The sequence below is a fragment of the Crocodylus siamensis genome, chromosome 5 (assembly GCF_052110815.1).
Source record: "Crocodylus siamensis isolate JL-2025a chromosome 5, ASM5211081v1, whole genome shotgun sequence".
Lineage (NCBI taxonomy): Eukaryota > Metazoa > Chordata > Crocodylia > Crocodylidae > Crocodylus > Crocodylus siamensis.
Window position 1 is genome coordinate 154,404,267 of NC_143399.1, and position 23,816 is coordinate 154,428,082.

The 23,816-nt window shown below is 40.6% G+C and overlaps 1 protein-coding gene across 1 annotated transcript in view; it reads left to right on the forward strand.

The window, feature by feature from the left end:
• RAPGEF5 (Rap guanine nucleotide exchange factor 5) overlaps nucleotides 1-23,816 on the forward strand; it is a 262,022-nt gene that overhangs the window by 207,169 nt on the left and 31,037 nt on the right. Inside the window, exons 12-18 of the mRNA XM_090046785.1 lie at nucleotides 4,333-4,411; nucleotides 10,044-10,188; nucleotides 13,352-13,449; nucleotides 15,157-15,187; nucleotides 16,073-16,151; nucleotides 19,333-19,482; nucleotides 21,993-22,090. Of these exons, the coding sequence (XP_089902911.1) occupies nucleotides 4,333-4,411; nucleotides 10,044-10,188; nucleotides 13,352-13,449; nucleotides 15,157-15,187; nucleotides 16,073-16,151; nucleotides 19,333-19,482; nucleotides 21,993-22,090 (680 nt within the window). The remainder of the gene's footprint in view (nucleotides 1-4,332; nucleotides 4,412-10,043; nucleotides 10,189-13,351; nucleotides 13,450-15,156; nucleotides 15,188-16,072; nucleotides 16,152-19,332; nucleotides 19,483-21,992; nucleotides 22,091-23,816) is intronic.

The following is a 23,816-nucleotide window of genomic DNA, read 5'->3' on the forward strand; positions in this document are numbered from 1 at the left end:
TCAGTAGTTGTTTTTTAATCTAAAAATAACAACAATATATGTGACTTTTAGTTCTGTTTGAGGAAATGTTGGATGGGTAGGAAATAAGTGAGTTTCCTGTGCACATAGAGAAAGGAATAAATGCTATATACTAGAGGTGGATCCATATCTGGTGTAAATTGTCATAGTTCTGTTTAAACTGATGGGCTGCCTATACACGTGCTTGGAGGTAGGGAGGAGAGTGTTTTAACTAGAGCAGTTCCTGGACAGCCAATCTAAAATGGCTCACTGTCGCATGGGTTAAGCCTACTCCCCCACTCCCTGCATTTCAAAATGGCCATGGGGGTGCTTTAACTAAAGTTCATTGGATGAGGTTTAGTTAAAGCGCCCCCACAGCAATTTTGAAACACAGGGGGGCTTAATGCATGCGACTGTGAGGCGATGCTGGAGTGTTCTAATTAGAATGCAAGCAAGCACAGCTGTAGGCAGCTATGGAGCTGTGACAGTTTTCAGCAGCTGAGTATCTGGTCCAACACAATACTGTATTGTGTAGCAATTTAAGGGTGCTGTGCATTTGTGATGGTAAGCATGTCATTTTATATATATGTTTATTTACTTGTGTATAGGTTAGACGTATAAAATAGGCTTTAAAATGTATAGAGCTTAAAGACCACTGTGGATCATCTTATCAAATTTAGAGATGTAATTTTCCAGCAATACATTTAAAATGTTCAAAATACTTCTTCCATTATATATATATATATATATATAATATAGTTAAAATATAGAGTGGCTTATCCTGGAAAACCTAGTAGGCAATCAGATGTCCAAGTGAAATCTTCAAATGGATGGTTTTAATGCAAGTTGGTATAATACATTTTGCAGTACTTCCTTACATTGCATAAGCCTTATTGTAGCTCATTGATAAGATTTTAAATTTTATTTCAGTTAGATAGCACTTATTTCTATTGTGCCTCAACATTTCATAGTTGTCAACATGATATTTATATTTTGTGGGAATGCATGTTTTGCACACAAGTGTAAGTACTCAGTAAGTTACCATGGAAATAGTCTGCTATAATGACATTTTGGGATTTCATAAGGATCGCTGCATAATCATCTTGTTTAGTAAGGTATGGAATTAAATGTGCTCTTGGAAGCAATGACCACCAGTTTCCAAATAAATGTTTGAGAAAACCAGCTTCACATTATATAGTATCTTCCAAAGACTGCATCAGAATAAATTACTATATTTTATAGGGAGTATTTGTTTAATTTGTTTTAAATTCAGTTTTTAATAGCTATGATGAAAAAGAGGATGATTTTTATGTCAAATGATCATACGGCTTGTGTTGCAATGTGCTGCAAATATTCCAAGGCAGGTATTGATACTTAATATGAAAAATTATGATGACCAATAGAAAGAAAAGGTAATGACGGACATACATAACAGTTGCAGGGATATCAGTATCCTGTGTTATCAGCTGTTATGATACAACCATCACATCTGCATGATTCTGTAGTGATACAAGTGAAGCAGAAGCACTCCAGCTTTAATCCTGCTACATTCAGGATTAAAGTTTGGAAGACTGTGATCTCTTATGGATACAGAACCATGTAGATATAACAGTTACAGTGTAAAAGCTCAGGTATACTCTTGCACAGCAACAGTTACCTCTCTCCTTTTAAAGCAGCTAAAATATATATTTTTCTGTCCTCTCAGAATACAGGACTGTTAGAAAGGAATTGGCATATGGGTTTTAACCTTCTGGCCATCTTTAGAACTGTGTCATACCCTCAAAACATTTAGGAAGTGCTTGGGAATAGTGGAATTGCTGGTAAATTAAGCGTAAGTGGCATTATTTTCACCCGCCCCCAGCCTCCAGAAGCTTTAGTGAAAACCAGCCATGCACAAATGCTGAGGTAATTAGTCTTATGGAGCTTCTTGGTTCTTTATTTTTTTTAATCCATATAAGGGATGATTTGCCTTTAGTCATTACACTAGGAATCTCCAACTGAAGTCAGCATTCATGAAGAGGCTGCCAAAATACTGCATGCCATATATAAACCTGGAATACTTTATTTAGCTTGCATCCACTTTCATATTCTTACCTGGTAAAGCTGCCCTGTCTTTTTGTTAGAAACGTAAGAGCATATTTGATAGCACTTAGAGAAATGCGGTACAAAGGAAACCCTCACTGTTGGAAAACGTATCAAGGAAAATATATTAATTTTCCTTTCAGACTGTGAAGAGCAACAAGACTTTCTTGTCCACTCTTACACAAGAGATGAGCTCTCTTAATTTGGATAGTGGATGTGTGTGTTCCTAGAGTCTTTATGAACTTTAGGGGCATTGGAATTGGAGGCAAACTAGTTTGATTTTGTTTCGTGGTCTAAAGTTTTACAAAAAAGGTCTAAAGCTAACATGACAAGTATGGAAAAGGGTAGACTGTTGTGTTATACCGAGGCATGAAATGTTAAGGCAGTTTAATAGCCAAACAACCTCTCTACTGGATTTTCAGTGGACAGGAATATTAGCTCAGCAAATGACCCAGCAATGCTTTCTTAAAACACTAGCAGAAAGGGAAGAATGTAAGAAATGAGTGATGGGGCAGGAATTGACCCCTTGATAAGATTATTAAATAAAGTGTAGTAAAACTTAGCGATACTTTTAAGGCTGGGGAGCTGAAGCTTTAAGACTTAGGCAACAACTTTTTAGATCACTGAGCAGCATTCTAATATTATAAAAGCTTTAATCTGTCTGTCTGCCTGTCCATAATGCTTTATTCACCCTCTGATTGGCTGACAAACAGCCAATCAGAGTGCGAACAAGTGTTCAGTCAGGTGGCAGCACACTGCCATGATGGTGGGGACACAGGGGATGGAGCGGGGGGTGGGGTGAGACCAGCTGGAGGCAGCAACAGAGCGGACAGAATGGGCTGCTGTCCTGGCCCCCCGCTACCCTGCTCCCTGCAGGTGGTGATGATGGAACTGGCCTCACCCCCCCTTTGTTCCTTGGAGGTGATGACAGTGGTGGTGCAGGGGGTGGGGGAGCAGGTTCAGTATGCCCCTTCCCCCTTCTGTGATTGCTGCCTGCAGGGCTGATGTAGCAGTGGTGGGGGGGAGGAGCAGGCCTAATGCAGGGTGTGGAAAGGAGTGGGTGCACCATGGTGGCAGTGACAGGAGGGGAGGAATGGGCCCAGGCCCAATGCGGGGTGGGGAAATGGGCCCAAGTTGGGGGAGAAGCCAGCCTGCTGCAGCGGTGTGGGAGGGAGCAGAAGGCCCAGCCGATGTGGCCCGGGCCCACTTCTCCCCCCTCCCCCTCCCCTGCATCGGCCCCTAGCCCGTTCCTCCTGTCCTCCCGCCACTGCTGGATTGGCCCAGGCCTGCTGCTCCCCCTCCACCGTGGTGACCTGGCGTCTCCTCACCCTCGGGCCCAGTCTTCCCCTGCATCACCCCTACACCCTGTCCTCTCTTCTCCCTGCCACCGTGGCAGGGAGGAGTGGAGCAGGCCTGGACCCCGAGCAGCAGGAGGAAAGGGGGGAAGGGGCCCGGATGGTGGGGGGGCACAGGTCTCCATCCCTGCCCACTCCCCCCCCCCCATCATTCTTGATGGACAGTTCACAAGTGTATACATAAAACCCACATTGCCCTCTTCTGAGAACTAAATTTCCCAAAACGCTTTACTTGAGCCTCTGGTAAGGTTGCTCCACTGATACTGCCTACAAGAGTGCTGATCTTGGAGTGTTACATGTGTGATGTGAATTTATTTGCTAATGACTGGTCAGAGACCAGCATCTTATTTCATATACCCTCCCAGTTTAGGAGAATGGTATAAGATTGCTATCAACCTACAGCACAAGTACCACTGCAAAAGAAAGGTTCCAAAGCCTGATGATAGTCCCCTGTCTTCTTTATGGCTTAACATAGCTCCTTAACAAAGTGCTTTGGACACGAGTTATCAGGTTGATCAAGCATGATTGCAAATCTTGGAAGCTCAGAAAAGATCCATCAAGGAAGTTATGTGATTTTTTTCTCTTCTGTTTTTAAAAAAAAATGTATGGTATTATCAAAAGGGCTTAATGCCAAAAATAAATCTCAGTCTTTTCTGATTTACAGGTAAGTCAAATGGTATGGTATGGGTATTCTTGTGAACTAAAGAACTCACCCCACTGGGGACAGCATACTGTGAATTATTTCAGGCTTAGATTTTCTAAATAAGTAATACAATTCTTGGCCTTTTTAATTTTCTTTCTGCTCCCATTACTGCCTTACAAGCCATCGGGATTAGATGACCTCCAACTCATCTCTCTAACTTCCTGTGCCTTGGGATTGTTTTGTCTTCCTCTACAGAGACCCTACTTGATGACTTCCTTCTCACATACACGGTTTTCATGACAACAGACGACCTGTGCCAGGCACTGCTGAGGCAATATCCTTCATTAATATTTACAGTTATGTATGGTTGTTGTCTTCTTTCAACAGGAGGTACAAGCTCTCCTACAGCTCCAAGACGCGTAGGATGGGTACATCATTCCAAGGGAATAGCCTAGTCTTCTTGCCTGCAGGTACTCAGACAGCTCTATGGATTGATTTAGACAGGGAAGAGTTCTGATTTTTTCATTTTCTCTGTTGTCTTTGGTATTAATTCAAAGCTTTGTTACAACATCAAGTGTTCCTGGTCCTTGTGCAAGGTGTTTGCATTGTGAGGGATGGCTTATTCTACTTGTCTTCAGACTCTCACTTATAATATGTATTTGCTTAAGAACAAGAGTCTGCCTAGTCCTTGTTTTATGTTGAAAATGTTTCTTTAAATATTGATCCATTTAAGATGGCGGCTAAATGCAAGACTGAGATAGGGACTTTTTATATCTATGGTTTATGTTAGTGGTTATGGGAGTATGTACTAGTTTCAAAGAGTTGCTTAGTAGAGAATACATCCAGTTTTCATAGATGTCAAAAGTAGGGAACACATTTAGTTTTGTCCCCTCCAAAGCTTAGCTGCATGCCACTACCAAGAAAAGGTAGAAGGAAACACCATCTTAACAGCGCATGTATTTAGACAGCAGAAAAGGTGAAATAATTTTATGAAGCCAAATAATCAAAAACAAAGGAAGCTTAGATAGAATTTAAAAATATCTCCTTCCCCCCACCACACACAGTATTATCTCTGGGACTGTGTTGCAGGAATATTTGCCTGAGATGAATCTTTGGTTGTGACATTCATTTTCTTGGAATTCAGGAAATAGCACAACAAATAGCAGTGCATATTTCCCACTATATCATGTCATTTAATGTGCCACAGTGGGAAAATTGGAACTAAAATTTCCCAAAGTTCAAGCATGTCTAGATGTGTAGTGTAGTCCAGGTCCATTACAGAGAAAGAGAGAGATTCAACCTTGAAATTTCAACTCCAGATTTAGATCCAAGTTTCCTCAAAATTGTAGAGATTTCAGATGAGGTGTTCCATTTCATTCACTCCCCTTGTTCTGATATCTGTAAAGGACATGCCCAAACACAACCCTGTAAATATATTAAGAGAACATTGGGATTGCATAGCTATGCATTAACAAGTCAAGATTTTCAGCTCTAAGGTTGAATGTACCACAAGAGCTCTAACTATATGTGTTATTATTAAAGATGTTTAATGTGATTATGTATGCCAGATTCCAAATGAAAAAAAATGTCTAGTGTAGAATTCTTGTAATAGCATATGATCACATAATTGAGGACAATATTGTTATACAAAAATTTAATAGGGCAGCAAGAAAATATTGTATTTCTTTTTTACTACTTATCAGTGCAAACATCAAATCAACAGTTTTTCTTATCACATCTACAAATGCACATTTACACATCTGACATACCTGTGTACCATTATACTTGCACATTAATTTAGTTTTCATCCCTTTTTTATGTTTCATGTTTGAATTACAGTTATTAAAATTTTATAGAAAGTATGTCTCATCATAATTGCTTAAATCACCGTTTCTTCCTTCTGCAAATATGAATGCCTTGTATATATCAGAACAACAGAGAATTTAAAGAGGAGCTAGATGAAAAGAGTAGTTAATATTCCGACTGCCTCAAAAATGGATTATACAATTTTTAAAAGAGTAGTTAAAGATGTATGCCACAGGATACCAAACTCACAGAAACAGTCGGATGGCTCTAATAAAGACTCTTTTTGTTTAAGGTTTATCTCTCTGTTTTGCTGACATTTACAAAATGCCATTAAAAATTCAAATCAAAACCTACCCACTCTGCATCTTTTTGTTATCAGCAGCTCCTAAAAATATTCACATCTGTATAATTAATAGATTTAAATGTGATAAGGAGAAAATGTATGCTGTGTATCTTACAATGACCATTCTGTTAATCATTTGATACAATATAGAAGCTGTTCCCATTTACATGTAAAAAACATGTTTTTTTACTTATCTCCACATGTTAAGGATTGAGTTTGAATGAATTCATAACTATAAAAAGAGATTGAGTTTAATTTTATAAGATTCTATGTGAAATATGCAAATAAGTGATTCTTATATTTGAGGGAAGAGCAAATAGGTAAGAGGCAGAGATAAGTGCACTGTGTAAAGTAGGGATTTTTCCCATTGCTATTACTACCGTATCTATTTGAATATAAGATGACCCTGATTATAAAACCATCCCCCAATAATGAGATTCTATATCTGGAAAATGTGTAAATTAGTTATAATTTCTGGATATAGAATCTAATTATTGGAGGGTTGCCTTGATTTGCCTCCCTCCCACTGCTACAGCAGGGAAAATAAACCTGGGGTGGTCAGGTAGCCCTTTCATTCTCTGCTCCTCAATTTCTTCCCCCTATAGTCTCTTCCCATCCCCCCACCCCCCTTTACTGTCAGATTCCTGCTCTTCCTAAGAACGTGACATGGAAGTGAGAGGCAAATTCAGAAACACTGACTTAGAAATAAACATGCTTGTAGCAATTCAGTTAATTCAGAATTGATGCATGTTATTCTTTTTAAAACTGCTACAATTTTTACCACAGGTATTCCTTAAACACGCTTTTAAGTGGCACTTTTATACCTACTTATATGTAGTACAAATTATGTGTGAGGTTAGTCCAAAGACAAAAGATTCACGATCTAGCATATAGTTCATTGGGCTGGGCCCCAGCAGAGTCTAAAGCATTTCAAACCACGGTGACCCCATAGCTCTGCACTGCTCAGTATATGTGTTTACTCCCCACAAAGGATCCATGTGCTAATTAGCCAATCACTGGAACTGGTTGGTTTTGTCATAAGTCCTGGGATCTTCCAAAAAATGTACATGTAGATGAGGCATAGAGCAACCTGGTCTGGCTTTACCTCATGGAGGGTGGGGCCACACTAATTACATGTAACAGGCTGAGAGAGGGAATGACAGAGAAATCCTGGGTGAACTGTTTGGGGCCCACTTTGGTGCTGTTTGAATCACAGAATCATAAAAAATTACAATTGGAAGGGACCTCAGGAGGTCATCTCATCCAACCCCCTGCTCAAAGTAGGACATCCCCAAGTAGATCATCCCAGCCAGGGCTTTGTGAAGCCGGGTCTTAAAAACCTTCAAGGATGGAGATTCTACCACCTTTCTAGGTAACCTGTTTTGGTGCTTCACCACCCTCCTAGAGAAGAAGTTTTTTCTAATATCCAACCTAAACCTCCCTTCCTGCAACTTGAGACCATTGCTCCTTGTTCTGTCATCTGTCACCACTGAGAACAGTCTAGCTCCATCCTGTTGGCAACAAGGGCATACTGTTGACTCGTATCCAGCTTATTGTCCACTGTAACTCCCAGATCCTTTTCTGCAGAGCTCCTACTTAGCCAGTTGGTCCCAAGCCTGTAGTGGTGCATGGGATTATTGTTTCCTAAGTGCAGGACTTTGCATTAGTCCTTGTTGAACCTTGTGAGATTTCTTGTGGCCCAATCCTCCAATTTGTCTAGGTCACTCTGAATCCTAACCCTACCCTCCAGTGTATCTACTACACCCCCCAGCTTGGTGTCATCTGTGAACTTGCTGCGGGTGCAATCCATTCCATCTTCCAGATCGTTAATGAAAATATCGTACAAAACCAGCCCCAGAACCAACCCCTGGGACACTCCACTTGATACCAGCTTTCAATTAGACCTTGAGCCATTGATCGTTACCCATTAAGCCCAATGATCCAGCCCAGTGCATTTATCCAACTTATACTTCCTCAGCTTGCTTGCAAGAATGCTATGGGAGACCATATCAAAAGCCTTGCTGAAGTCAAGGTATGTCATGTTCACTGCTTTCCCCACCTTTACAAAGAGAGTTGTCTCATCGTAGAAGGCAATCGGGTTGGTCAGGCATGAGTTGTCCTTGGTGAATCCATGCTGAGCGTCTCCAAGTGCTTAAAAATAGATTTCTTGATGACCTGCTCCATGCTTTTTCCAGAGACTAAGGTGAGGCTGACTGGTCTGTAGTTCCCTGGATTCTTCTTCTTCCCTTCCTTAAAGGTGGGCACTATATTTACCCTTTTCCAATCGTCCAAGAGCCCCCCCCCCCGTCACTATGGGTTTTCAAAGATACTGGCCAGTAGCTCTGCAATCACATCAGCCAACTCTCTCAGTACCCTTGGATGCATCATATGTGGTCCCATGAACGTGTACACATCCAGCTTTTCTAAATAGTCCCTAACCTGTTCTTTCACCACTGTTGGCAACTCACCTTCTCCCCAAACTGCACTGCCCGGTGCAGTAGTCTGGGACCTGACCTTGCCTGTGAAGACCAAGGTAAAAGAGGCGCTGAGTACTTCAGCCATTTCCTCATTATCTGTCCCTAGGTTGCCTCCCCCATTCATTAAAGAACTCACACTTTCCCTTACCTTCCTCTTGTTGCTAACATATTTGTAAAAACCCTTCTTGTCACCCTTCATGTTCCTTGCTAGCTGCAACTGCAGTTGCACATTGGCCTTTCTGATTTGATCCCTGCAAGCCTGAGCAATATTCTTATACTTCTCCCAAATTATCTGTCCAAGCCCCTTGTAAGCTTCCTTTTGTGTTTAAGCTCACCAAAGAGTTCTCTGCTAAGCCAAACTGGTCACCTGCCATATTTGCTTTTCTTCCTGCAATGTTTACCAGACATTTAAGGCTGGTGAAGAAACCAGAATAATTGGAAATGGAAAAGAAAGGCATAGCTCAGCTGTGGGAATGAAGAGGAAGTCAAAATGTGTTTAGTGCAGTGGCTTACCCTGACTTAAAAGGAGTCAGCATTGCGGGGGGCTGAGCACAATCGGAATTACCATATATCTTATTCAGATGGGTTATGCAATATGGGCCCTGTGTTTTATAGTCTTGTTCAGTGCTGGCTGCATTTAATCAGCTTCATAGTTAGTTTCCATTACTAAGCACATGCTGGTTTTAGCAGCAGTTTAATGATAGACAGTGTATTTAATGAGGTTTCCATGTATGCAAATGTAAAACTAGGGGCTTTTTTCTCCACTTTGATGTGGGAGGGTTCATCTTATAATTGAGTAAATATGCTACCTTGGAAGTAGATAAAAATGTTGACAGTTGAATCTACTGTTTTTATAACAATGTCTTCTTTCTGCTAATTACCTAATATGGGAGCAGAAAACCTTCCTACATTCAAAATTTCTTATTTGCTTTTAATGATGCATTGTCCTGCTTTGTACAATAATTCACATTGGCATCTTTATGCAATAGAGTGGTTCATTCCAAATTCTATAGAAAAGTCATGACTCAGCATTGTGCAATTCCTTTTAAATTGGTTTTCTTTTTATAGAATTGTCTCCTTAATCCATAAGGGGGAAAAAGTATATTCTGGTAGCACAGAGGCTGAACTGGCATTTTTATTACTGTACATTTCATTCCTAAAAGCTGAAAACCCTGTTTGAGCTCGTAACCTGAAAAAGATAAGGCACTTAAGACTATAGGGTATAGAGAAAAATCCTTCACTTGCAGAGGAATGAACAAGATGACCTAACAGGTCTTTTCTGTCTCTTAATGTCTAAGTTTCAGTGACACATCAGGTTTTTGTTCCTTAACTTATTGTACCTATTGTGCTAAGAACCTTCAAGGCAAAGAAGAAAATTCAGATGTTCCCTGTAGAAAACGAAAAGTCTTGCATTTGGTGTCTCAGTGGACTTCTCTCTACAAAGACTGGTTGCATGAAGATGAACATTTAAAACAATTTTTAAAGGTACTGCAATATTGATAAACTTTGCTGTTTGAATAATAGGTTTGTGAGTCTTAAAGCCCAAATTTAAAGAAAAACACAGAAATATAAAGCGTAAAATACCTTGTCCATTAATTTTCTTTATACCAGTCCAATGATTTCCATTTCAGTCCTCTGTCAGTGCTTTAGGGATAGTTTGTTGAGATTTAGAAATTTGTTGTGTGATGCCCTGAAAATAAGCATTAAATCCAAACACCGAATTTAGTATAAGTGTCTATATAAGTCTACTGGTCATCTGAAGGAAGAAAATGGACAGGTAAGGAAACTTCTTAAGTATATCGATCATCTTTGTTAGTCCAGAACCTCCAGAGATCCGTATCCCAAATAACAAAGACTGTGGCAGCATTTTGTTGTCCTTTCTCCAAGTCCTGCCTCAGCCAAAACCTGAAAACCTACTCTGTAGTCGAGGGGTGGCCAACCTGTGGCACAGGTGCCACAAGAGGCATGGGCAGTTTCTGGCATGCAGACGATTGGGGAAGGGACAGACAGCACAGTAGCAGAGAGGCCAGGGAACAGAAATCGGAACATCCAATCAGGCAGGGAGCACAGAGCAGAAAGCGGAGCTTGGGCAGGGAGCAGAAAGCAAAGCAGCAGATCAGGCAGGGGAAAGCGTGCCATCTGGGGACAGTAGAGGATTAATTTGACGGCATACCTGCCAGAAAGGTTGGCCCCTACTGCTGCAGTATATGTCAGGTACAAATAAATAATCCAATGGCTACATTATGCATTTCTAGAAAATAAAACTGCACTTGCTCTGAATGAATTCATTCTAAATGCAAAGGTACCTTGCTTGCAACTAAAATCAGACTGCTCAGATCTTTTTGTTTCCAGCTTCTGGTAGAGGGAGGCAATTCTCTTGGAAAGGTGCCTCAGATCCCTCTCTTTTCCTAATGAACGACTCTTTACCCTTACCGGGGCACCTTCTTTGTCATGTGTAGTTCACATCTAATAATCTTAAGAACTTTCAGAGGCAGTTTCAGGCTTCTCTGCTGCTTGAATACCTTGTGGCTGGTGCACTGCATATGGATGCAGGGATTCTGGGGCTCCTACCCAGGGGCATCACATGTGTAATACCATACTAGAAGCTGGGTTCAGTTATATCAGTAGCGCTCAACCTCTGGCCTGTGGAGATGTCTCACTCTGCCTGTGGGGCTCCCTAGTAGGCCTGAGCGAAGCAGCTAGTATTCTCTTCAGATCTGGATTCAGCTGATTTGGGGGACAGTGATTCAATTTGGTGATTCAAATCACTGTCCTGAATTGATTCGGCCGCCACCGAATCAGCTGAATTTCTGAATCAAACAGGCCTCACCCCGCCCCCCCCCATTCTTCCAGCCCCGTCAATAGCTGCCCTGTCCGACCCCAATGTCCTGGCTCTTTGAAAAAAACAAACAAACAAAACCTCACACTCACCAGCTCCCGCCAGGCTGGGGGAGGGGGAGAAGGGGCTCTGCCACAAATCCCCAGAAGCCTGGACGGCTGCTGCAGAAGCCAGTGAGTGTGGGGTTTGGGGTTTTTTTTTTTTTAAAAGAGCTGGGATGCTGGGGCTGGGCAGGGCAGCCATTGATGGGGCTGGGAGAGTGGGCAGGGTTCGGAAGGTGCTCAGGGGATCTGGGGTAGCAGGCAGGGGATTTGGCCTGGTGGGGGTCCCCTCCCACTCCCTCCATCACCCTCCTTCCTCCGCTTCTTACTTACCAGCACAGAGTCTGGGTCCAGCTCCCAGCAGCGGTAAGCAGGGACTGCCCAAATCTCCGAATCTTTTCCAAATCAATTTCGATCTTTTTATTGGTCTCCCAATTTGATTCGGAGATTCGACCACTGAATTGGGCTGAATCTCCTCTGAATTGAATCAGCACCTGAAGCTTCACACAGCCTTACTCCCTCAGGGCTGGACATTTATCAACAAAGGAGCAGTGACAGTATTGATTGCTGCAGCCAATCCCAGAGTCACAGCATTTAGTACTACCACCATTCACTCACCACTGAATTCCCGGACATGTGGGGAGCCTCAGTCTGGAATGATGTGTCCCTGCATGTTGGATTGTGCCAGTGCATGGGGTTGTTCTGCAGCTGGATCTGAGGTGGGGCTGGGTTGGAGTGCTCAATCACACTTGCAAACTTCCCCCATGCTCCAGCCCTTTGCTAAAACAAGTCTGAGGACCTCCTCTGCCCCACAAAATGGCCCACAGACCGGCCCAGCGCTTGCAAGACTGAATAGGTTGAGCACCGTTAAAATATATCAATTGTATACTGAAGTTTTGCTAAATTTATTCATATATTATGAGCTGTCTGGGACAGCACCTGCCTTTTAGTGCAGTCTTTGTATGTGGTATGCAATTTGGTCCCCAATCCCTGATTGTGGCCTCTAGGTACTACTATAATAAAAATAGTAATAACAATAATAACAACAGCTACAATAATGATGACAGCAATAATGTTTATATGACTTAAATTGCACCTACAAAAACCAGTGCCTGAAATTTGAAATCCAAAATTTGTCGCACATTTTGTGGATATGTAAGTGGAAGCCTGACTAAAAGTGGGCAGATAATTAGGTCTTCAGCATATGATTTCCGTTTGTTGGCAAGGGGGAGCTATATCTAAACCTCTGGACCTATATAGATGATCAAAGAGATACTGTTTACTGTAATGATTTCAGGCATCAAAGCCAATATAATTTGTTTACCTTTATATCTGAGGGCAAGTGTCTTGTATAATTAGCTGAAGTTCTCAAAGGAGTTTGAATAATGATATGAAGGAAGTTGAAAAAGGAAGAATAGAAGATTTATTTGTTCATTAATTTAAGACTGTGATCATTCTGTTATTTGTGTATGAGAGAGTTTGGGGCTGGTATAATTTAGTTTATGCAAATGCAAAAAGAAAATTATAAAATCCCTAACTTTAATAGAGATGTTATTGTTTTGATGGATGGTGTGATTTTATCTTCACACTTAATAATATATCCTTATCAGCCAAACCAGTATGGATATGGCATATTCCAGATACTTAAATGGAAACATGCTGTATTTTTATAGAATAATTTTAGATTTGATGGAAGCTGTTCCTATAATGTACACAATATTAATGTTTCAGTCATTATATGTTTGTTAATGTTGGTTTCATGTTGTAGACAATATACAGGAATGTGTTAGATGATGTGTATGAATATCCCATACTTGAGAAGGAACTGAAAGAATTTCAAAAGATACTTGGAATGCATCGTCGTCAGTAAGTAATGCTTTTTTGGTTAGTCCTTTATGTATTGTTTTGTAATTTTATAGCACTTGGGTGAAAGCCAAAAGGTTAAATAGAGCATCTCCAATACAAGGAAATAGACATTTCTGTTTGCAGAAATAATCTTTGTTTTTACATGAGGCGAGTCAGTCCATCTTTTCTCACGTTGGTTGGGTAGTCTCTTTCCCCACAATTGCTCCCATTGATTTCAGTGAGATATCTTGCAGACTAAAGTTGAGTAAACTGGAAAAATGTGGGTGTGAACTAGTAATCTGTGATTTTAAGTGACGGTATATACTACGGTATAAAATGTATAGTGTTATGTGCAGTGGGAGGGGCTTTGACTGACAAGTGCTTATTGCTAGGAGTGATTCTTATAGCAAGTCTCTACAGCATCAAACTAGACCATGACATTCATTTTCACCTCAAATTATGTGACTATATGCATGGTTTTAATAATGTAAAAGCAAATAGTTAGTTACTCTTGTCAGTTAAGAAAGTTCTGTTTTGCAATCATAATTCTGTGTAATTAGAAGAGGCCTGCAACATAGCTCCCATTCAAAATGTGTGTAGTCAGTGGCTATATGGAATATAGCCAGGATTTGTTACATTCCTGTAATGGGGTATGCTTGGTAAGTTGGTATCAGCGGGCATTTTTACGCATATAAGTGCTGCAGTGCCGGGCACTTTGAAAAGCACCTGTTGCTGCACCACACGCAGGTGTATAAGTGATGAAATGCACGTGAGCGCTGAGAAAATGGTGGTGGTGCACATAGGTATTTTAGTTCAATAGTGCATTGCCACCGTTTTCTGAGTGCTGACATGCATTTCGCTGCTTATACAACCTGCATGTGGCACAGCACAGTTTGCATCAGCTGGTGGGTGGAGTAGACTTAATTAATCAAATCTGCTCCAAAGCGGCGGATCTCCAGCATGTCACGGGACAAAAATGTATGTGTATAAATGCCCAGTAGGTCTGAGGTTGCCTAATGGGCTTTTCTACCCATGGAATTTATTCAGGAACAGCCTAAATATCTGCACTCGCAGATACTGTTATTTCAGAAAAAGAGCAACCTGCTTCTATTCAGCCTGAACTGGGAGGAAGTATTAGCAAAGAATAGTGTCCACATAGAATAATACAAGAATGGCTGGTCCTGAATAAGTTCATGTACAGACAAGCCTGTCATGAATACGAGTGCCTGAGGTTAAGGGAGATTAACTTACACTATTTTACATATCAATTCTCATCTTGGCCCAAAAAGTCAGGGACAGAAATGGAAATGAGTCTCAGAACTCTTGGCAAGAGTGTGACTGAGCTGACCCCCGGGACCTGCTTTCTCCTGTGCTTGCACGTTAAAGTGTAAAAATTCCTTGCAAACCAAATTATCAAGAACTCTGCATGTACTTATTTGGACAGGTGATACTTTTTGTCATTAAAAAGAGCCAGGATATCACCTGATGTAAATCAGCATGATACCATTAGCTTAATTTTTTACCAACTGAAGATCTGGGCCTGAGGCTTCTAGTGCAGCAGTTTAGGGATGTTGTTATGAAATGCTTACTATTTTAAGGTATTTGGCTTCCACTGAAGGAGTTTTGCACTCAGTAGTGACTATGTGATGCTATAAATTCTCTGATGGCTGTAATTGCTTTTTCTCATCTTTGGAAAGAAAGTAATTTGAATTCTCCCTTTTGTTTCAGCACTGTAGATGAATATTCGCCTCATAGAAAGGTAATGCAGAGCTCATATATCTTATTAGCATAGTAGCTTAGAACCTCCACTTCCCTCACCTAGCTCTTCTCCTTAATTAAAAATGACTAGTAACTAAAAACATTACAGGACCCATCATGAGTCTAGACCTACAATGCTGCTAAAAGGCTTTTTTTTTTCCTGGCAGCGCAGCTCTGGTTTCAGCCATGTGGGTTAACCAAATGTGGCTGCAATGTTATCATTTGGAGAAATCAGAATTCAGTAAGAGCCAGCAGCATGCCTCTGCCTGGCCGGATAAATATAAGTTTGAATTCAAGTAGACCTTGGCAAACAGATGTGAGCAAAGACATTGACTGCTGATATCAGGTAGTCAATCAAAGTAAAGGGGCTTGTGGCATGACAGGGACACAGAAAGAAAGAAACATGCATTTGTGCCTATTTAACTAGAGGGAAGAGATATAAAAGGGGATGTCGACATAAGAGTTGCATGGAAACAAATTGCTTTGCTCATGAAATTCACCAGATGGAAGCTGAAGTGTGTAATATGCTTAAAAATGTTACTGTGGAAGTGTAGAAGGCAGAAAATGAGATTGTAGTGAAATTGCTAAGTAGGCCAATTGACTAGTTTTTTAGGACAGTTTGTAAGAGATGAACTATGAACATGATTACAGAGTCCCCTGAAATGTGCACATTGCTGAGCCTAGACATGTCTCACTTCCTCAGAATTCCCCATCTCTGTTATTAAACAAGGCAACTCCCAGTTCACTTATCCAAGAATGGATGGGTGGATTTCCTAGAAAAATGTTTTGGCCAGGTTTACATAAGACATGGTACACGTGGTTATTGCTTTTTGAAGGGCGGGAGCACATACATTCATTGTTCTTTTTTTTTCCCAACCCCTCATAGAATAAAGCCTTTTTCCACCAATTCAGTCTCAAAGAGAACTGGCTCCAGCACAGAGGAACTGTGAATGAAACAGAGGAAAGTAAGTATGATTTAAGGGTAGTGGAGGGAAAGCTCAGTACAGCACCTCTAAACATTGGTACAAGTCTATTTCTACAAAAAGCTTGCCCTTAAGGTATATTTTCAATTACAAACTCACAGCTTTTGAACAAGAACCTAGAGCCACAAGGAAAGAAAGATCTGATGCTGCAAGAATGCGTTTCTTTCTCATGATTTATGTAGGGCTTCATCGGTAAAATGAAGTCTCAGGGGCTCTTTTATTTTATTTTAGCATCAGTTCCTCCAGTGTGTGGCTCTCAGTGGCAGAAGAGTGGCTCTTATTTCCTGGCCTCAGTTACCTGACATACAGGCAGCTTGCAAAAGGTTAATGCCCTTGTCACATGAGATGGGTCAAAATCTACTGATTTCCAGTAGCCACTGTTATAACCCTCTCTCTTCCAACACTGCAGATGGAGTGCAATATGCCACTTCATTTTAATGTCATCCGTTATGAAATGCAATTCACTTTCATTGCTGGTAATGCAGTAATAAAGTGAAACAGCCACAATCCTATAATGCATTGGCGGTTTTAAGGGAAGGGAGAGAGAGGACTTGTGTTAACTGGAGCATAGGCAGAGACACTAAGAGTCATGCACTTAAACAGAGAGCAACCTGAGAGACTGTCTACTTGGGACCTTCTCAGATAAATCACTCCTAGTATATACCGCTAGTTCATAGATTCTAGGGTCAAAAGGGACCTCAGTGGGGCATCTAGTCTGACCCTCTGCCCCGGTAGGCAAGAAAAGGGTCACCAAACCTGGTATCATGCGATTCCAGCCAGGTGCCTGTCAGATCATGGGCAAGTAATGACCATGATAACTATCTTTTAAATATTAAGGGGAGTGTTTTTCTGTCATGCGCTCGAAGGTTACCCTGCGTTATCCACCTTCAGTCTTTTGGACTGTCATATAGGTTTATTGGTGTTTCAAATTGTTAAAAAGACTGAATGCAATCCTCGCTCCTGTTCTGGCCCCTTTATGACATAAAAATCCTAGAGTAGTGTCAAGCCACTCTGAGAGCTCCACTTCTGTCTTCTCTCTATCAGAATAGGAACTGAGTCAGAGAGCCTCCTCCTCAGGGCCTTAGTGCACTCAGTATGTCAGGGGCAGAATGGGTCAATTGTCCCATGGGTCAAGCGGTAGACAAAATATAGTGATATAGAGTTTTTAGGTAGCTCTTTGAGCACTAGGGCAGCTCAAAGAGGCTGCTGCTGCAACTGGTAGACCTCTAGTGCAGTCTGTAACATGCTGTAGGTCTCAGCCCTGGGAGAGTCCAGGATTTTGGTGGGGGTGTTGGGGGAGATGCCAAAGTGGCTGAAAGCCAAGTTAGTTCACATCTCCCTTCCTTTGGTTCTAAGTGTTATTCTGTGCCTCTGAATTTCAGAAATCTGTGGTTCATGGCAATAATGATCACAGATCTGATATTTATAACAAATTGGGGAAAGGGAATTTCAGCAGGCTGTAAAACTGACAGTGCTTAAGCAACTGACCTCCAGCCACTCCAATTTCATTTAAAATAAGGGACATGTATGCCAGTTTTTTTCTTTTTGTTTTTGTGAGGTTTTTTAATAATGCCTTTGCTGTTGTTTTCCCCTCCCTAAATGGCTGAGAAGCCTGGAAGAAAGGAAGTCATTTCAGCCAAAAGGAAAACCAGTGGTTTTCCTAGTGAACATTGTAGGCAGGTCATATCTTACTGTTCAGAAAGAAACAGAAACCAAGTATTTCTGTTAGTTCCTTTTATTCTTTCATAGTTGGTAGTCCGACATGCGGTCTGACACATGTACCTTTTCATGACTTTCATCCATTCTGAGAGAAGATGCTGCCCACAGGCTGAACACCTCATTTACTGTCTGTCAACACACACAGGCTAGCATGAATTCTTAAATCAACTGACAAGGGATTTTTTTTTTTTTAAAGCCTAAGGTTTTTTCTCCTCCTCCATCTGTTTTTTCCTTCACTTGAAAACAAATACCGATAGGGATGTTTCTCTGTTAAACAATGCATACAGGCATAGCTCTGTCCCTGTCCCACAAACCTTTTGACTTTAAAACCCTTTTATTAATATATACAGTATTAGATGACACTAGTGAACCACTGTAGCCTGAAGATGAAGAAATCTCATTTCTGAAGGAGAGAATAGATTGTTTCCCTTTTTTCTGTTGCAGCCTGTCTGCAGGAAAAAAAGATTAAATTGTAGGTAAATGAAATGTTTAATGAAGTGAGTACAAAATAAGACCCCTTTGGTGGTGATCTCATTGACAGATGCTGTCAGTTTTGAGATACTGATTATACATGTCTGCTGCCAGGTTTACTTTTTTATATTCTACCACATGCCTAGGTAAGATTAGCGCTGTGAAAAACTAGAAAGCTGAAATTCTGTGAAAGCTCATTATTTTTGTAGCAGAAACAAAGACTGAACCAATAGATGGGCATCCTTTTAGGGTCTGGTACTGAGAGTTCTGAGTGGCTAAATCTCTTATTTCACTCAGTGTTCAGTAATAAACCCTAAAGTTTAGTCTTTGTTCCCACTACAGAAATAATCTCATTTGAAAGTTCTAGCCTTGTGATGCTTCCAAATCTGCCCCTTACAGAAGAGATGCAGGTCATCCAGGAAGGATTGTTATTTAAACTAATTGTACTGCTGACAGGGTATTCCCTGAATGTTCAGTGGTAACATGAAGATTTTTGATGGCTATCATACAAACTGGTTGGTTGAATGGATAGAGGAAGAATTGTGATTCTTCTGATCCTGAAAGGAAGTAAGCAAAAAAAAAAAAAAGTAAAAACTAGGTGAGCTTGCAAACAAGAGAGAGGAAGAAGAAACCAGTTTCAGTGTCCATAATTAAAATGTTAGAGAATGCTTGCTCTATAGTAAATCCCTGCAATAAAATTTAACTGTATGTTGGTGAAACACTGCACTATCTTTTATTATGTCTCTGTGATTTCCTAGGGAGAGGAGGAGGGCAAAGGAAAAATGATGATATTTGTAAGAGTTTTTGGTGTGCCTGTAGGTCAGTGTATAGCAGTAGTAGCTCCTGCTGTCAAAGATTACTGTCAAATGCAATCACAGCCAAGGCACTGCCACTATCTTATTTATTAAATTCTTCCACCTCTCCTGTTAATGAGTGCCTCTATTTACTTGTGGACATTTTTCTTCTTTTTCAGTTTTCTGCCGTATCTACATAACAGAACATTCCTATGTCAGTGTGAAAACTAAAGTATCTGCTTCAGCTCAGGAAATACTGAAAATTGTAGCAGAAAAGATCCAGCATGCAGAGGAGGACCTGGCTCTAGTTGTCGTCACATTCTCCGGTGGTAAATAATTTTCATTCATCTGAATCCTAACCTTTTACTGATTCATCTATAAAAAGATGGTTGACATTTTCTGGCACAGAAATATAGCCGTTCCCTATGAGTCCACAGCTGGATGACCGCAGTAACAATAAGGAGCTGCTTACTAGAGATTGGTTTCCATGACAACAGCTAATTCTTGGATTCTGTTGGATACTGCATTTTTTCTCACTAGGACTGGAGCGCAAAGGACTTCCAGTGTTTAGAAATATGTAATAAGGCTTTCCTGCAGATAAGCTCCTAATTTCATGTTTGAATTAATTTGGGGAGGCACTGAGGTACTGCTTGCTTTAAAAAGAGGACAAAGAGCATTGTGTGCCACAGTGACTCCTTCATTTGACAGGATAAGTAATGACTATTCTATAGTGGGAAGAATTTGTGAAATATTGATATCCAAATCAATCCATAGGATGTTTTCTCTGATGTGAGGCTAGTTTATAACTTGGTAGCGATGGGAAAGGGGGAGTGAGGGTTGATGTATTATTTTAGTCTTAATAACAAAGAGGGGTTATTGTCTCTTTTAAATCAGCTTCTGCCTGTGATCTCTATTTTAGGGACCTTCCTGGCTCCATCATTTTTTCTGGCGTCTATCAGGTCTCCAGGTCTTTGTAAAGCTGTTTGGCTTCATTGTCTTATCCTCATACGTTCATTGAATACAAAGGAGGCATTTTAACTACATACAAAAAAAAAAAAAAAAAGCTGAAGCCATACAAAAAGGCTAAAGAGAAGATTAAAACTGGTGGGTTAGATTGTCCACAGATATAAATTGGCATAGCTTCCTTGAAGCTGAGCATTGGATCCCATATACACAATATGCTTCTTATTTTTCTATGAAGCTAATAAAATTCACACCAAATATTGGCACTTTTATTTATATATCTGATTTGACAGTGAAATGCCAAGCTCTCTATGTGGAACCCAGATAAACTGTCTTCAGGGCCAGGTTCCTGTCCTACAAGTCTAGAGCCTGGATCAAAAAAACCATGCTGCAGTGTCCCAGTAGGAGATGTGGCCAGGGAATCCACTGAATTTACAGACAAAACTTGCCTTAGTCCTGCATGTACTCAGGCCTACCTTCAGTGCTTTCTCAGCACTGCAAAACCACTGTGATTCTACTTCTCTTCCAGTCTGGTTGGGCAGCTATCTAGGAGGGAGGCTAGATTTGCTGCTAAATAAGTGTTGTGGATAGCTGTCCAGCTAGGCTCAATAGCTGAAGAAAATCAACAGCTCATAAGCTAACAGTTTAGAAAGCCAAGGACTTTTTCAAGCACATATGTGGAGAGGAATCACTAGGATGATAACTACCCCTTGTCTGTTAAATTTAAAAAATAATTAAAACTTAACAATGGGAATATAATTTGTCCATTAATATAAGTAAAAAATTGTTACTCATTAATGTGGAATGAATTAATCAGATGTACCAGAAATAAGCTGCCCTGATTGCTGTATGTTGTCAGCAATGTGATCTATATATGCATTTATGTAATGAAATTTGCATGAGCTAGAGATGTGCTGCATCTTTTACTGATGGCAGCAATATAAGCATTAACGAGTAAATGTAGATTATATCAAACTACTTAATAAACAAAGCTGGATGTTTTTCATACAAAATTACCTTGCACAGGCAAGGTGTGGGGTGGTGGGGAACACATCTTATAACTAGTGGTTCAAGTAGCATCAGATACTAATGTGTACAAGTGGTCAGCCTGGATAGCCATGATGGATGCCCTTCTGACCTTGCCACTTGTAAATCTATGAAACCTCCTCTGCATCCTCATCATTTATGGACCATGGGAAATATAAAGCTGTCTTCATTGCCTTCATTGCACCCATAACTCTTGCAGCTCTGTGCTAAGACACTAACTATGGTCAATTTTATACTTTAGGTCTTCAGCTTGTGACCTCTAGGAGTCAGGAAGGAAGCTTTTCCCCCCTGATGCAGTTAGTCTGGTGTTTTTGCTTTTGTTTTCTGGGGGTGTGACTTGCCTGCAGGGATCATCTGGATACTTGATGCCTCTAGCACACAACAGTTCAGTCTACTGAGAATTGAAATTTTTCAGTCTTACTAACCTACCTGGAATATATAGCAGGGTGGTAGCATGAAACTGAAAGGCTTGTTGGTATACAGGAATTTGGACTAGATTTAGTTGCTTCTATTCTTGAAATCCATAAAAGCTAAACAAAAGACACTTCATGGACTTCATTATTTCATGGACTTGGAAAATGCTGTGCATCCCTAATACAGCTGCACAGAAATGCTGCCTTGACTGTATTTGCTGGATGCTATTTGAACAACATCTCTGATGGGTAGACGTGAACAATTTTAGTAAGTTATTAATACTGTATACATTATTATAGTTAATAAAGTAGATGTGTCTTGAGGAATATTTGTTACATGTTACTTTACTGTTTACATACCATGTATACTACTCTTCTGAGGTTTTCCATTTTTTCTTTTTTTTAATATCTTAAAGAGAAACATGAGCTACAACCAAATGATCTGGCTCTCTCAAAATCTCTTGAGTCATCCAGTCGTATGTTTGTCTACCGAAAAGATCTGAATGACACGTTGGTAAGTAATATTGTATGTTCTAGAATTCCATATTGTTCAACTTTAAGTGTCTGTTGAGGACACCAGGTTTTTCAGAAATGACACCTGTATTGTTAAGTTTTCTAAATTCCCAGGTGGGATTTGGGGCTAGGGACGGGCATAAAGCTTCCCTTCCCCTGAGTACAGAACTGCCCTGCCCAGCTAAAAATTTACTGCTGGCTGTGACTGTGGACTACAAATCCCAGAGGCACCTAGAAGCAGGAAGAGGAAGTGATGAGCAACACTGCAGAGTCCTGATGTTGTGATTGTGGGCTGCAAATCCTGGAGACCTTGGGGGCAGCAGGAAGAGGAAGCAAACACAGCCCATGCTGGCTATGTTCTAGAGAGCCATGGTCTAGCACCCCCCCAGGTTCTGGCCTGAGCCACTGCAGGCATTTGGCTGCATTTCCTGAATCAAAAGTGAATGTCTATGCAGTTGTTTCTCAGTTTAATCTCTGCATCTTAAATTAACCTGCAAAGACTGAATCGATTCAGCCTCCAGCTGTTTGACTGTGTGCTTAGCCTTAGAAGCCAAATTATGCCCCGTCCAGGGAGGGGGGTATGCAAGGAGTGAGGTGTGGTCAGGATGAGGAAAGGAGATGAAAGAAGATGACAGAAGTAGTCTAGTTTCCTTGTGTCTCTGTTACCTTGTGAGGCCAGTACGTAATAGCAGTTTCTGCTTTCTGCTGAACTTGGGGACTGTTATTTTCCCATGCTTCCTGGGGTGGTAGTCATCTTTAGGATCACACAGCAGCCATTGGAAGTGGCTTGAAACTCAGGGGGAAATAGACACTCCAGAGCAACTCATGGCATGATGAAACTTCACATCAAAGTGATATGGTCATGCGCATAATTTGCAATTCATGCTTCAACTGTTTAGCAGCGTATGTGTATATTCCTGCCCCCCCTCTCCACCCCCAAATGCTTTGATACATTGCCAGTTATCATTAAGATGTGTACATTTGTCTTAGGTGTGAGAAATGTCTGTCTTCATTTTATGGGATCAGTGTATCCCTTAAAACTGACATGCTGATATCATTATAATGTAACATCCACATTATCTACTGTGTCATAGCCACCTTTTAAAATGTTAATACTAGCAAAAGCTTTCAGTGCAGACAAGTGACAACCAATCTAGTTTCATTAGTTACATAATAAACATTACAAAATTTGCTGTAAATGGTTAAAAAAAAGAAGTAATACCAAAATAATGGCTTACTGATAAAACCATCTTTCATCTCGGCAGATGACTCATACACCAAATTTCAGGTTGATAAAAAAAAAAAAAAAAAGAAGTGTAAACCTTTGAAAATCTGAGTTTATAATGAAAGTAGCAAATGATCCTTAACAGCAGTAGTGTGAGTAGGCTCCCCTCAGTAAGCTAAGTATGTTTCATGAATCAGACCCTACATTTTGTTACCATTTGCTGACAAGTGCATTTAATATAGGCCATTTTTCACAATAAAATGGACATTCTTGTGGAATTTGTAAATGCGTGTTCAGGGAGTTATATGCATTTACCATAAATCTGATGTGTTAACACAACGTTCTCCTTTTATTTTTAATACAGAGCTTGCTAGTGCATTAATTCAGACTGTGGGCCATTGTGATTTCAAGGATTTTGCTTTCATTAAGTTGACTGCTTGGTCAGTGTTTTATAATCAGGTTTTATAGCGAGACTGAAGGCCTAATTCAATAAGAAATCATT